Source organism: Acanthisitta chloris, unplaced genomic scaffold, assembly GCF_000695815.1.
Source record: "Acanthisitta chloris isolate BGI_N310 unplaced genomic scaffold, ASM69581v1 scaffold4410, whole genome shotgun sequence".
Classification (NCBI taxonomy): Eukaryota; Metazoa; Chordata; class Aves; order Passeriformes; family Acanthisittidae; genus Acanthisitta; species Acanthisitta chloris.
In genome coordinates this window covers 8,590-23,174 of record NW_008653198.1, presented here as the reverse complement: position 1 = coordinate 23,174, position 14,585 = coordinate 8,590, and the positions used below count along the sequence as shown (strand labels likewise).

Genomic DNA, 14,585 nt, shown 5'->3' with positions numbered 1-14,585 from the left:
CCAATTCTCTGTTTTTCAAAACTTGACTTACTCCATCTTGCAATATAATAACTAACAAAGCAGCCACTACACATTTTCTACCCCAAATTCTGCATGCAGCAGAGCTTGAAATCTATTGCATGTGCTGACTGGAAAACTGATTCTCTACACGTGGTTTACAGGGCCTCAAAGATGGAGCAGCATGAAAAAGTCTGGTTTGGATGCACGGGAAGGAGAGACCAAAACAGAGGGAAAGATCAAAGGCTTAATTTTACAGTGATTTCTATCTATTTGTTAACACTGGTCTACACTTAAATCAGAGACTCACAGAATAGTTTCAAATACTTCAGGACTTGGGCTAAATCACAAAATACTGATTAATATTCCAGCCTTCTGGCGTAACTTAAAACTTCTACATTTCTATTTTACAAAGTATATGAAATTTTTCCTACTTCTCAGCTTCCTCCTTCACCCCCACTTGAAAATGATGTGTATGCTATGCAAAACAAACACAACTATGCTCCCTTTTGCACTGAGAAATGAGCCTGATTCAGGAAGATAAGGCTTGGGCCAGATAATGCTCTTAACAGTATTTTATCTCATCAGAGTTCTTATTTCCTCCACTAAACAAATCTAAAACATACTTGTCTCTGCCTAAGAAGTCACAGTACATTCCTCTCCTACCTATGCCCCTCAAAAATACTATTCTCATTGACTTAAAAAAAGCATTGGGACTTTTTTTGGTCAGTTTGGTAGTGTAGAAGCACTGAAAAACAAGTAACTAAAATCTCTTTTTGACACTTAAGACAAAGTGTTTCATGTTTGCAGTTAAATATGTACCATCTCATTTCAAATAAATCTTCTTCAATTTCAAAAAGTTCTAACAGCAGTTTTTCTTCCTTTTCTTGATGGAGGGATGTTACTTTATTTGATAAATGTGCATAGGGTTTTGTGTTTTTTAATCAATTTAAATTTGTAACTTATTTCTAAATTACCAACCCAGTGAGAATTTAGAACTTGCTGTGAGGTCAATTTCACAGATGAAGAAAATTAAACAAAGGTGCTTTTGTGAAAAAAAAAACAAACAAGAATTTAATCTAATACTGAATCAGAAGAAAATGAAACAGCTAGTGATATTGGAGAGAACACCTCAAACACTGGCTCTTTAGACTAGTTTCGGAGAAAAATTGTTCCAATTCTATTATCGCTTACAATTGTTTTACACCCACAGTAGTACCATTTATTCTAGATGAGGCATCGCAGTGGTACGAGAATGTTCAGTGAATAATGATGCTATGTGATTCTTGTAAACAAATGGCTAAATGTCCTAACTCCATCCTAGTTAGCCCAATTCTCTATCCTACAGTAACTCCCACCCATTGTGCCATCTCCAACTGTCCCCTTTCCACCCCAATATCCCTTGATGTCTCCTAAACTGCCCAACTGTTGTTGTGCCAAAGAGCAGTGGAGGTTATGGCTGATTCCGTGTTACACAGGCTGACTGGGCAACAGACTGAGGGGACAAGAGCTACTGAAGCACTCCTTTGGGCCTCTCTTCTATTTACATATTCACAGAAGTAATTTTATCAAACTTTCAAGGAACTAAATAATTAAGATTGTTTCCTTGTCAAATGAAAGAATGGATATAACTGACAGCATGACTGCAATGGTCAAGTCTCTCAGGAAACTGGGCAATAACTATAAGCTTTATGTAACAGCAATTCACTCTCTCCTCTTCTGCCAATTGCTGCCAGCAGTAGCTGAGAAATACTGGAAAAATGTTTTGCTCTCTCTAATCAAGTCAACTTAATGCACTTTTTATCTCAGAGATAAATCTTCATACGATATTAACAGAATGAAATTCCAAGACAACACAGAGTTCATTTACAGGATTAATAAATCTTCCTAAGTTGTTTCCCTGAATTATGCTTCCCCTTATTTCCATCAATTTTAGTCTACAGCTTTCCAGATTTTGGCAGTGGAAAAACTTTACCAACTCTGAAGTAAACCAAGCCAATATTCTTTTACTTTTAGCAGAACTGAAAAACATCACAACTGTTTCAGCCTGAATGCAGAAGTAAACATACTCTGTCTATTCCTTTGGTCTAGAATAAAATTTTAAGGCAAGTGTAAGGACCACTTTACACCCTTAGGAGATGGTGGTAAGCACTCCTGGCACAAAGCACTCCTCCCTTTCTCCCCAGCTAAGAAACTAATTCTCAGCAAGCACAACAGATGCAGAACAGCATCTAACTAAGACATACAGCTCCAAAAGACAGTCAATAATGAGAGCTAGTGTTTCCACATTGTCCTCAACCATGTTTTAATTCATAGCTTCCAAGTTGTTCTCCCTGCTCTGCAGACACCTGTACCATGCCCCACTCTATCAGGGAAATTTAGGTATGAAGAAAATAATCCAGCTTCTAAAACAATGCATTTTGAAATAAGGTGCTAGGAAAAAAAAACAAACAAAAAACCCCAAAACAAACAAAAAAACCCTAAACAAAAACACACAAAAAACCAAAACCAGTGGCTGCATGTCTAAACATATACATGATCATAAATCTCAGGTTCCATGGGTGTGTGTCTGAACATATACATGTTCATAAATTTCTGCTTCCAGTCAATGCAAGAACAAACACTTCTACCAAGTAGCTGTAACACTGTGTTAAAGTCCTGCAGTTCTCCTCCTCCCACTGTCCCTGTCAGCATTTCAATTCAGAGTACACACATTGTGTGTCTCAGTATGGAGGCAAGCCTTCCAGATTAGCTTCTCTAGGAAAAAATGCTATCATTATTCTTGGAGATTAATTTCCAGAATCACGACAGTATTAAGTAAACTACAGCTGCTAATATCTGAAAGGAAATATTACTCAAAACTCTGTACTTTACCAGTGTGGTTTAACAAAGAGTTTTTAAGAACTGGATGTCTCATCACAGTCCAGCTAAGAATTATATTCCCTAAGAGTTTCCATCATTTCTCAGCTGAGGCTCTTGACCTACTGCTCCATGAAGTGGCCTACTAGTCTTTAAGCTTTCCAGGAATGAGAGTAACTGATTTTATTTTTAAAAAATCAATTTTATTTTTAAAGCAAATTCCCCAGGTTTACTGTACTAAGACATTGATGTGTGATGCTTTTGATCTGCAAAATTCAGTTTCACTTTGAGTTCTACTGAAGAGTATTTCTGCCCTCTGCATTTAGCCTTAGCTGAAAAGAGATGGAAGTTGTCTGAAATAGCCACAATAAACCTTGTGACTAGTTTAGTAGGAGCACTACATAACATTATAATGAATTTAAGCTAGGAAAACAGAATAGCTTTGGTACCTGATTAAAGCAGCTCAACTATGGACGCAAATAATTCTGACAAAATTATTAAAACTAAAAAGATAAAAACTAAAACTTATCTGTCATGAAAGATTCATATAAATTCTTGAATGTTCTTATTTCCAGTGATACTTTAGCCATAACTGATACTTAGTAATAGATGAATTTCAAGTTCTGGGTTTAAAAAAAAACCACGAACAAACAAACCAACCAACCCCACAAAAACACCCATGAAAAGTGCACTACCCTTTCATGCTACAAAATATTGACATATTCCAAAACAGGAATATTGCACTCCTAATACACTGTTTTTTAAAAAGGCACAGGTTTTTGTTATAAAGATATCACCTATACTAATTAGTTTGCACAAGTTAACATTTTTCACTTTCCCCTATGCTGACATTAAAATACAACTAATAACAAAAGGTAATTTATTTCATTAACAGGCTCTGAAAATACTTGCTGCCTCAGACCATTACATAAGTTGATGTATTATTTTCCTACATACACGTGAGGACAGAGGCAAACGTGAGCACTGCCAAAGACCTATAGTAACTACACTGGATGCACATTTTCCTTCAATGCCATCTCACAAGCAGCTAGTTGCTGTCCACCTGAAGACTATTTCCCTGCTCTGGACATTCAAGTTCTTCAAAAAGGTATCAGCTCTGTCCACAAAAGCCTGAGGTGCCACTATGTTCTACATTGGATTTTATACAAATTGCTTCTTTGTAACACTACAGTGGTTTTTAAGTGAAAACATCAGTAGCCTGTAACTGGTATCTGCTTCATGTCACTTCAGCAAGACTGAGAGAAAACGCAAGCTGATGTTCTAGCCATTTCTCTTCTTTCTTTTGTCAGTTCCTAGAAGCAGTTCATGTCAACCCTTCCAACCAACCAGGCAAATCATTATCAGGAATGCAGCAAAAAAAGAACTAAATCTAACTACTGATATAGGTCATAGTAAAGTGTAAGTTAAGCATGGTGCTTCCTTTTAGCTTCATATAGAAGCTCGCTAGACAAAGAAATACTTGTAATAAAGTTTCTAGATCTTCATGATGGCAGAAAAATTTTCCAAATGTAACTTTTTCTATCAGCCTAATGACACCGGCTTAATTAGGACACAATTGGAAGAGAACACTAAGGAGTACAGCTTTTGAGTCAAACACAATTATCTTCAAATACACATGGGCTTATTTCCCTATTAAATGAACCTACCAGAACACATTAGCTAAAGCAACAGATTTCAATTCCATTTGTTTATACAAGTCACCTCAAATTGTGGAGCAGAGCTTTCTGAAACCTTCCCTTCCCTTTTCCTTTCCATCCGCAGCATTTGCTTCTTTTTTTAGAAACTAGATTACAAATGTTTCCTTTGTAACTCCCAAACTGAGTGCAAAACCCCAATGTTTAGTCTGTATAGTTACTGTCATTCCAGTGTGGTCTTATGTTCCTATTTAGAGTTTAGGGTTGCTTCAACAAATAATCCCAAAAGCAAGTTTCTAGTTGTGGGAGGGATACACGCAGGGTTTACAGTTCTGCCGCCTTTGTATTCATAATAAAGATTTAAAAAAATTCTTAAAATTTAACAGGTCTAGTGACACAAACATCAGAATCTTACAAAGTCTTAAAGAGCAACAATATTATTGTGGGAAATTAAGGCTTGTAGAAAAGGGGTGGTCTTAACTTGAAAACTTACACTGTCTTTACTGTCATAAACAGGCACTACAGTTTCAGTATTTCTTACATCCATTTCTTTTATCAGTTTCTTTTTCTTCCAGCAAACATCTGATCAAAGCAAAGGAAACAACTGCTGCAGAAAACACCATACAAAGTCACTTGCCAACCTACAGCTGTCCTTCAAAAAACTTAAGAAGTTCTAGAGAGATTCGGGATTATTCCCTTTTCGATTTCCCATCATCTCAGATTTTGCACAAAGTTTTACATACCTGCAAAACTCCTTCTTCTGAGGATGACATAAATAAATCCATTCATTTTGGTTAACAGCATGAAAGTTTTGGCCGGTAATAGCCAGGCACATTCTGTCTAAGAGTCTCACAAAAAACAGCAAGTCCTGCCTAGGTAAGATCTGTACCTTCTCAGTATTTTTATGAGGAATTCAAAAGGTTACTTCAAGGGTGTTAATCTACCTGGTATCTTGTGGTATATCTTATATGTACTGACTTTTTTTTCTTCCCCTTTCAAATAAAAAGCAATGGGTAAGTTGCAGAGTGAAAGTTAAAAAAAACCACCCACCCTTCACAAATAAGGGTGAAATCAATAAAAAAAATTATAAATACAAAAGTTTTAATGCTTTTATTATGCTGTTTCAAAACCAGATCATCTTCAAGGTGACAAGCAATGCTTTAAAATGTGATGAACTGAAGCAAAAGCTTATCCTTATTTTACAAGGATAAACAAAGTATCACTTAAAACCTACCCTATGTTAGAAAAGCCAGGATTTATATTCAAGTATCTGGTATGTCAATTTAAAAAGTGGAAGTCTTCAAGTGTTTCTGCAGCTCTGAATGGCAACATACAGCTGTGAAGTCTAATACTTGTTCCCGTACAAACTGAGTAACTATGTACCAAAGTATCTGAGGCTGCAGTCATTAGGCCACTATATGAAAAAGGGATATTTACTGCTCAAGTACAGAGAGGTTATAAGCTTGTTAGGAGAAAAGGGTCAAACATTATTCTCATCAAATGGGTACAGCACAGGGGAATAAAATGCACTAACTGCTTGGCATTGCCTAGCTGTGTGTGACACAAGGGCTGCTGTTCTCCACTCTAGTCCTGCAAATTACTTCTACAAGGCTCTACAACTATATCTCCTGCCACTGAAAAGTGCTCATGGAAACAAAACCTCATTTAAAAGATAGGTTAGCAACCTGTAAAAATGCTTAGCAAGCCTACCTCTCCTACAGATAAGAGGCACAACCTATGTCTTATTTTAAACATACCCTCACGTTAACTTCTAACCAAATAAACCTTAAAGAGAGATGACTATTTCAGTGATTAATTCTCCCTAGTCACCTTCAGGTAGATCATTCAAACTGAGCTCACTGAAGTTTAGGGGGATGGATTTTGTTTGTTTGTGGGTTTTTTTGTGGCTTTGTTTGCTTGTTTTTTAAAGAAACACAAAAACTTGTTACTATATTCACTAAAGGACTTGCACTGTGCCACTCAACTTTAATAAAACATAAATCCAACCTATGAGCAATGGCTTTCAACAGATCTACACGAACCTCTATGCATAGGGGCCTGTTTCTGAATCGTATTCCATTTTGTACAGGGTAGGAGGGGGAGAACTAGAATGAAGACAATTTGTCCATTAGAAATCCTTAGTCTACATTTTCTTCCTCATAGTTAAGATCTACAAACATTTCTCTGAAAACCAGTGCAAGTTACTTGAAACTGGGCCACAAGAGACAAAAAAAACCCCAAAACTTCTAGTGAAGGCTCTCCTCCCTTTATTAGAAAAGTGATCCATTATCATGTTCCACTCAGCCTAAAAATACCTGGATTGACTCAAACACTTCTTTCAGTAGAAGTCATATACTCCCCAAACTGGAAGCCCTACCAACCCAGCTTCAATTTTTGAAGCTGCAATCCTGAACAGAAATGAATGCAACAATTCATAATGCCAAAAGACCACCAAACGTGGTCTGTTCAGTACCACTATTTCTGATGCCAAGCATGTATCAGAAGATCTTAAATACTCAAGTCCTCAAGAGTATGGATGAACCTTACTGCCCTCTTCCTGATACCTCCCAGCTCTCAGTTCTGTAATCATTGTACATCATACACTAACTCAAAATTAACTTGAGTTGCTGTCCTGCTGCCACATTTATGGAGTTGTAGATCACCTACAATGCTGCAAACCCACCCTGAAACAAAAGGCAGCATAGGACTCATGCTGCAAAATCAATCTTCGACTTCAAACAAAGCTCAGCAAAATATTTTAGTTTCACAGCTAAGGTTAAGAAATGAATCCCAATTATTTGAAATGGATTTAAGAAGTACAAAGCATGATTGAATATATTACCCTAAGTTATCTGTCACTGAATGAGAAAAGTTGACATACATAAGTACTAGGGAAGTATAAAGCGTATAAAGAAAAAACCAGCAAAGCACTACACCCTGTGATTACATGAAGGCCATGCTGGAGGGCAACAGTAGATAATATCAATTCTGCACTGCAAAACAAAATCTAAGGACAAGAGGCCTGTTATACCACTGCCATCCCTAAATTATTTGCCTAATGCTTCTTTTGTTTGCATTTGAAACCATTAAGTGGGAACTGAGCAGAAAAAAAAGGTCTTTTGAGTCCAGAGCTACAGACAAGGGTGACTAACTGCTTGCTGTTTACCCATAAAATCCCATAACAAAATAAAAACCTTTAGGAAGACAAGTCAGGCTATACTGAGCTTTAAAGCTTAATCATGAAATAGAAGTGCACTGAATATAGAGTATTCTCCAACATGCTAAGAAACTACAATTAACTGGATGGGTGAGTGTAAGGACATGATACTACTGCTTATACAGCTGTAGAAAATCGGGAATGAAAGACAGCAATATCATCACAAAAAGTGTCATAATTAAATGCAAGCTGCGAAAACACAGAAGGCTTCCCGGAGTAGCATTTCCTTTATGAAAATCTGGATTTAGTGACAAGATATTCCCCAATTTAAAGTAGTAAGTTGATACAGTATGTAAGAAACTAGGTCATCCAGTATACGCTAAGTGTAGTGATGCTACGTTATTCCATAACATCAAAATGAAGGTGAGAGGCTGTCTTGTTTCTCTAGAAGGATGCATGATCCCCTACTTATAAGTCATGCAACATTTTGAACTAAGAAATCCTTTATTTGAAAATTAAGAGACTGTTTACTCTGTAATCAATGAGTCTGTGGAAGAGGCAAAAGCAAACCAACATGAGAAAACACTTAACCAAGTACTTCTCGTACTTTTCTTGTTCATGTCATCCCTGTGTCTTTCAGGCCATGTTAATTCTACAATGTCTACAGAACAGTCTTATGAAAAGGACATGAACACACCTGGATATACATTTATGTATACCCAATTCTCTGTTCCTGTATAATATAAAAAACCTCTTTTTAATCAGCCTTCAGTGAGACCAAGAGACCAACCAACATTTCTGTTCAAAAACTTAGGGATGGGCAGGGAGGTAAGAGGGGGGTACAAGGAAGCAGAGAGGGAAGACTCAGGCAAAGTAGTAGAAAACAGGAACTGGTATTAGTCCTCAATTTTCAGGAAAAAAAAAAAAAAACAAAAAAAAGGGTTCCACAAAAATACTTCTGCAAAAATTTCCATTTTTTTCTAACAGACAATCACTTCTAGATAGAAATCCTAAACACAGCTACAGTACACTGAACTTTAAACTACTTTAAAACTTACAAAAGTAAAGGAAAAAATCTCTTTAGGATGATCCCAACCTTAAGGGGGGTTCTGAAGGGGCATAAGTGCAATTATAAAACACACCTTCTCTGTTACCTAAAGAAGTGACAGCCTTTTATTGTGCTTGTGAAGGACAAGTCCTACATTCATCATTTCTCATTTCAGGTTATGTAAACCCAATAGCTAGTGTGTAAGTTCAAATGTGAAAGTCTGTAAAAGTCCTGTTTTCACAGCTCTCTCCTTTTGACAAGGGCAGCTTCGATGCAGCGACCCTCAAACTTTAGCACTGGGAACTTCAAATGATTTCACTGAAAGGACCAGTGAGTTTTAGGAACAACCATGTGAAAGCTTTAGTCTTCAAGAAAAAGCAATGACACTGGATAAATATTTATCCATCTCAGGTATAAACTCAGTAATGTTTGTGAGAATACAGATGAAAAGAGCAGAGCTTTGGTATGAGTAGTTACTGAATTCCTCCTCTTCAAGTTTTCAAAAACAACAGACAATACAAGATTTTGATTCTTAAATTTATTTTTAGCAGCATGTGTGTACTAATGGATGGTGACATCATTAGAAGACAGGTCCATGTCCACCACCTGCAACAGAAGCTAGACAGATGTTAAAGAAAACAATTTAAGACTTAAAGATGACACTACTTACCCTGAACAGACTTAGGAAAGTCACCTACTAAGCAGTACAGTTAGCTTTTGATGCAGACATGATAGCTCATATTACTTATCTGTTGTCAAAATTTCCTGTCAAGATTTAATGCATACATTACCTTGATTTTGATGGGAATCATGCACTTCTGTTTCAGAAATAACTATTAAAGAAACTCTTATTCTTAAAAAATTACTCATGGAAAGACTGGTTATTCAAAATTACTTACCTGTAAAATGTCTTCAGAAGATAAAAGATCTGCAAATTTAGGTCTAAAGCTCCCATCTAAAGTTTAAAGCTAATGAGAATTCTCTGGGAATTCAAATTCTGATACTATTAAACCAGATCAACAGCAGGTAATGTTTCTAGATTCAATTAAGAATACATCCACATTTCCTGCCATACCTGGCTGTCTGACAAATCAGTAAGCTAGGATCTCAGCATTATAATCAGCTAAGTCAGCAGGCCCTATAGAAAGTATCAAGAAGACATCCTGATTAGGATGTCTTCTTGATATATAATCTTACATCTTGAAATGTAAGATTTCTCATTTCAAAACTTCAGAATGTTTATCAGCCTCTACTTCCCAAACCAAAAAGTTCTACTGGTAGTGAGTATGAAGTCCCTCATCTTAACACAAGTTTAGAAACTTCATTCTAAGGTTCTTCTTCTTTACAATCTTTTGGCTCAGAGACCTTTATTAGTGCCCTGGGCTCACACTATCTTGGCTCATAGGTCTCATTTATACCACACTGATCAGCCTTAAAACATTCTTACAGTACACTTTGACATCCTAGGGCTTCATCTGCTTAAAACAGACTCCTACAGATACTGAAGACTGTCTCCTACTTTGTAAAGAAAGACCTTAAACAGGTCTAAAAATGGAACTGTGATGGATTAGAATGAAATTCTTTAACAGCTTAAATAATTCAGCCAAGAAACCCAGTCTTCAGGACCATGACAGCCTGGTAATATGCAACTGCTTTCTCTTACAATTATGAACTCTGATATAGTAATATTGGGAAATTAAACTATTTAATGTTTGTTGAAAACAACCAACAAGGGTGGAATCCGTTCACAGCTCCACTACCATTTGTAATTTCTTTTTAATTGAGCACTCTTGTTTTCACAGAAGAATAAATCTGTCTGAAGGAGTCACTGCCTTTCAAGCAACTCACTGTCCCAGTGGTCTACTATACCTAAACAGAGTATAATTGCTGGTAATGAGCTACAAAAACAAGTGTCTCTAGACAATCAGTCCTTCACTGAAACTGTGGGAACGTCTCCTTCAAACACACACACAGAGGAAGGCAGGGCACGTGATGAAAAGCTTAAGGCTTCCTGTTCTTTAATCTTCCAGGTTCCATTATGCAGTTGGGTCAGTTGCTACTGCAATCAGCACTACTGTGCATACCATCTAGCTTACATGAAGCTGGTTGTTATTATTCCCACAGGATAAACACAGTAAAGTTGATAAGAACAGCCTTCATCAATTGCTCTTCTGTGAGGCACAGAGCAAAGGAAGTAAGACAGGAAATAAGAGTAGGTTAGGAATGATACAACTGATCTAAGTGAGGACTTCAAACATAGTGAACAGCATTTTCCTGAACAAAGGCACCACAAAATCTGAACTCAAGTTATGAAGTTATAAAAAGGTAAAGAAATCACTAAGTGAAGAAAATGTTCTTGACAGGCCTATATGATGAAACCTGAAAAGCAATTTGTTTTGGCACCGTATATGCGTATGCTGCAATTACAGGGCACTATAATTGTTCCCATATGCAAAATGATGCAGTTTCAGTTCTATTACTGTAATACTTAAGTTAGCATTGGAACCTATGGTTCAAAGCTGAGACAAGGGATTTGGGAAGCAACTGACATGAAATTATGGACATATTTAGAATATGCAAGATGTTCAACAGGAAGCTTTACAGTATTACATAGTAGGAAAGGAAAATGGATAATCGGTAATAGCAAAACCAGAATAATTTAGGGGATCATTTGCTCATAATGAGCTGCTCATTGGATCCTTCTTTTATTATGATCTGTCTAGCCCTAAGGGTGCTAGTGCTGCTAACCAGCTGTGTTAGAGGGTGTAGGAGCTAAAACTACATTTTACTGGGTTTAATGGATGCCCGAGTCAGGTTAAAAAGTTGAGCTGAAAAACAGTAATTAAATTCTTGTTCTCTAGCAAATGCATAACTAAGACTTGCAACAATAAATGAAAAGAGCATGAGAAAGAATTACTCTATGAAGAATTACATTTGTAACACTCAGGATAAGACTTTCTATCTGCACTACTAAATTAAGTCTGTACATATAACAAAGACTGAACAGGCTAAAAACCCAGAAAGACAAACACTGAAGTGATTACACTTGTAACATTACCTGATGTTGAGCTAGTTTAATAGATTTAGAGCACAAGAACCAAACAAGATGTTAATAATGTGCTGGAAGCAAAGACCTAACAGCAGCAATTAAATCTCTATCTTTGGAGAGAAAAGTTGTTTAGGCTAACTAAGAACATATGCAAGAACAAGCTTCAGTGAAGAATGGACTAAAACAAAACATTACGCACTTCCAGCTTATGTTCCTTCTCTGCAAGGAATTCTTTTTGACATCGGAGAAAGTCTGATAACATTCGAGTTAGCTGTTTTCTATCATCTATTTCAGCTGCCAACCTGCCATTGTAATCCGCCAGCAACATACATGCATCATCTACCATTTTGGAAAGTTGCTCTCCAGATTCCTTATCTAAAAAGGCAAGCAGAGAAAAACAAGTAAAGCATGATTTCATTACATACCCTTAAGTTCTCAGAACCACATTTTGGTTACTGGGTCCCCAACCCTCACCTGTTATTCTGTCTAACAGAGACACATCCTGCACCTCTATAGGCAGAGAGGCTATTCTCTGATGAACTGCTGCATCCCCAGAGGCAGCGTTTTCTAGTTCTTGCAATGCTCTAATGAGATCTGTGGTCTGAAAAAAGCATGCAAGATTGGAGAACTAGTTTAAATAAACAGATCCTAGAACAAAACACTATTTCACAATAAGCCTATGGAATTATTTGATGGTAATTTTAACAGAATTTACAGCATCAGCTTTTACACTGAAAACAACAAATCCAAACCTTTAATTCTCAGCACAACATTTCAGTGTTTCTAGTTTTAAAGGTCACCTTCCTACAACAGATTTTTCATTTAAATTCTTGGTATAGAACTACTTATGTTTTATTCTTGACAGTGGTGGTTATTTTACAGTACCTTTCACTTTACTATACATTTTTGGAATTATTTTTCTTATAGCTTTGCTTCACTCTTGCATCAGACTAGATCAGTGCACTGCTTCTGAAAGCAGGGTTGATGTTCACAGAAGCCCAGATGATTGTTACAGAGAAACATAGTCGTTTGTGATTATCTGAGGACAATCATTCCTTGCCATAACAAAAAGCCTTCTGACATGGGGCAGTACCATAATGAACAACCCACAAGAGTTAGAAGACCCATAACAGTGCAAGGTAGACAAGAATTTTTCCCAACCATCATGACTACAACATTGAGAAATATTTTACTGACAAATCCATAACAATCTTACTCTAATACATGTGCTACTTGCTACTACTACCCTGGAAACCAAATGAGAACCTAGAACATTGTAGAAAGCAATGCTGAAATCCTGGTGTGAACAAAGCTGGACATACATTCGAGTTTAGTGTCAAACTGCCCAAAGTTACAGCATACTCCACTTGTAACCTGAAGTACTGTCAACAGTTTCAGGTGTAAGTCACTCTTGCTCAGAAAGAATACCTCATTAAAAAGAAAAACAGACCATTCAAAAACAAGATTATCTGTAAAATTCTATATGAAACCATACATAAATACAGATTTTTTATAAACATGTTTTTACCTGAGGAGGGTCAGTGGGAGAACTTCGAGGTGAACAGTTATTTTCATCAACTTTTATCTGTTCATATGTGCGCTTCCTCACCTTTCTGTCGCCATCTAAATGAAAACAAGCAGAGCAGTCAGGGAAATCGTATTTCCAACTAGAGATTGAACCTTCATACACATGCAAAATACTTACACAAAGCTTGCCTAAGCTGTTCTAACACATCATTTTCATAAACAGACCTTTCTTCCCAGATAGACAGCACTCGGCCGAGGTGTTTCTTACAACTCTCATCAGACTCACTGTTACAGAGGAAAAAAGCAAATATCAGCACTAGGTGGAAGTACAGCCCTGCTGTATGACCACCTTTCACAGAAGGACCTTCACATACCTTAGCAATATCCAAGCATCACAAGTTAAACTCAGGAAATAACAAATATCATATTTTAAAGGAAAAAAAGCAAGACCAGTTCAAGGTGTCTTAGCAAGCACATAACAACTGAGGACCAATGCCCAATTCTCTCTTTTCTTGCTCAACCCATAAATCTCTATGTCTGTAACCCTGTTATACAAACACTGCAAATAGGTTTGTTTTGCTTCAACAGCTGTGTGCCATTGTGAAAATAATCCTGTATCAAGACTGTAGCTTCCTCATGCAGTAAGATTAACAGCTACTGGGGAAAAACAAATCATGCAACACCAGTAATGAAAAATATCATACTGTTGTAGCACATAAATGCAGACCAAAAGCAAATCTTAGTTTCAGGAACAGCTAACAGCTTTCCAAGGCAACAGGGACTGAATGCTGATGAATTTACTATGAAACTTCATCCAACAGCATTAAGACTATCCAAGATCAAAAGAACACTGAATAAATTAAATTAACAAGACCTCAAGCACAGAAATAGCACACAAAGACTAGCTGGGTCAGAAGAGATGAACTGAGGACTTCTTTAATCCCCCTCAAATACAGTATGATGAAGGACACGGCATGTAGAAGTTTACTGTACCTTGAAACATGTTTAAAAGCCTCCACTATTACTGGAGCAAAGTCTTTTGTAAATTCTGGTCCTTTTCTTTTGCTGTTCTGGATTACATCATTGGCCAAATACAGGAATGTCAGCTTCCTGTTTGGTTTTGCTAATAAAGAGAGTAATAAAGAATAATTAGAAATGTTATTTCCTCCAACTAATACCTATTTATCCACGTTTATGCTGCACACAAACATGCACACACCCCAACCCCAACCAAAATCAAATGTGTTTTTCCTATTTACAACGTTTCATATTTTCAACATTTTCACATGAAAA

General features: G+C 36.8%; 1 protein-coding gene across 1 annotated transcript in view; it reads right to left on the bottom strand.

Annotated features, from left to right (window-relative positions):
* RPRD1A (regulation of nuclear pre-mRNA domain containing 1A) overlaps positions 1-14,415 on the bottom strand; it is a gene marked incomplete at its 5' end in the record, with an annotated part of 29,771 nt that extends 15,356 nt beyond the window's left edge. The window contains 5 exons of the mRNA XM_009079846.1: positions 11,965-12,140; positions 12,240-12,366; positions 13,294-13,388; positions 13,471-13,577; positions 14,286-14,415. Of these exons, the coding sequence (XP_009078094.1) occupies positions 11,965-12,140; positions 12,240-12,366; positions 13,294-13,388; positions 13,471-13,577; positions 14,286-14,415 (635 nt within the window). The remainder of the gene's footprint in view (positions 1-11,964; positions 12,141-12,239; positions 12,367-13,293; positions 13,389-13,470; positions 13,578-14,285) is intronic.
* Between the last annotated feature and the right edge of the window lie 170 nt (positions 14,416-14,585).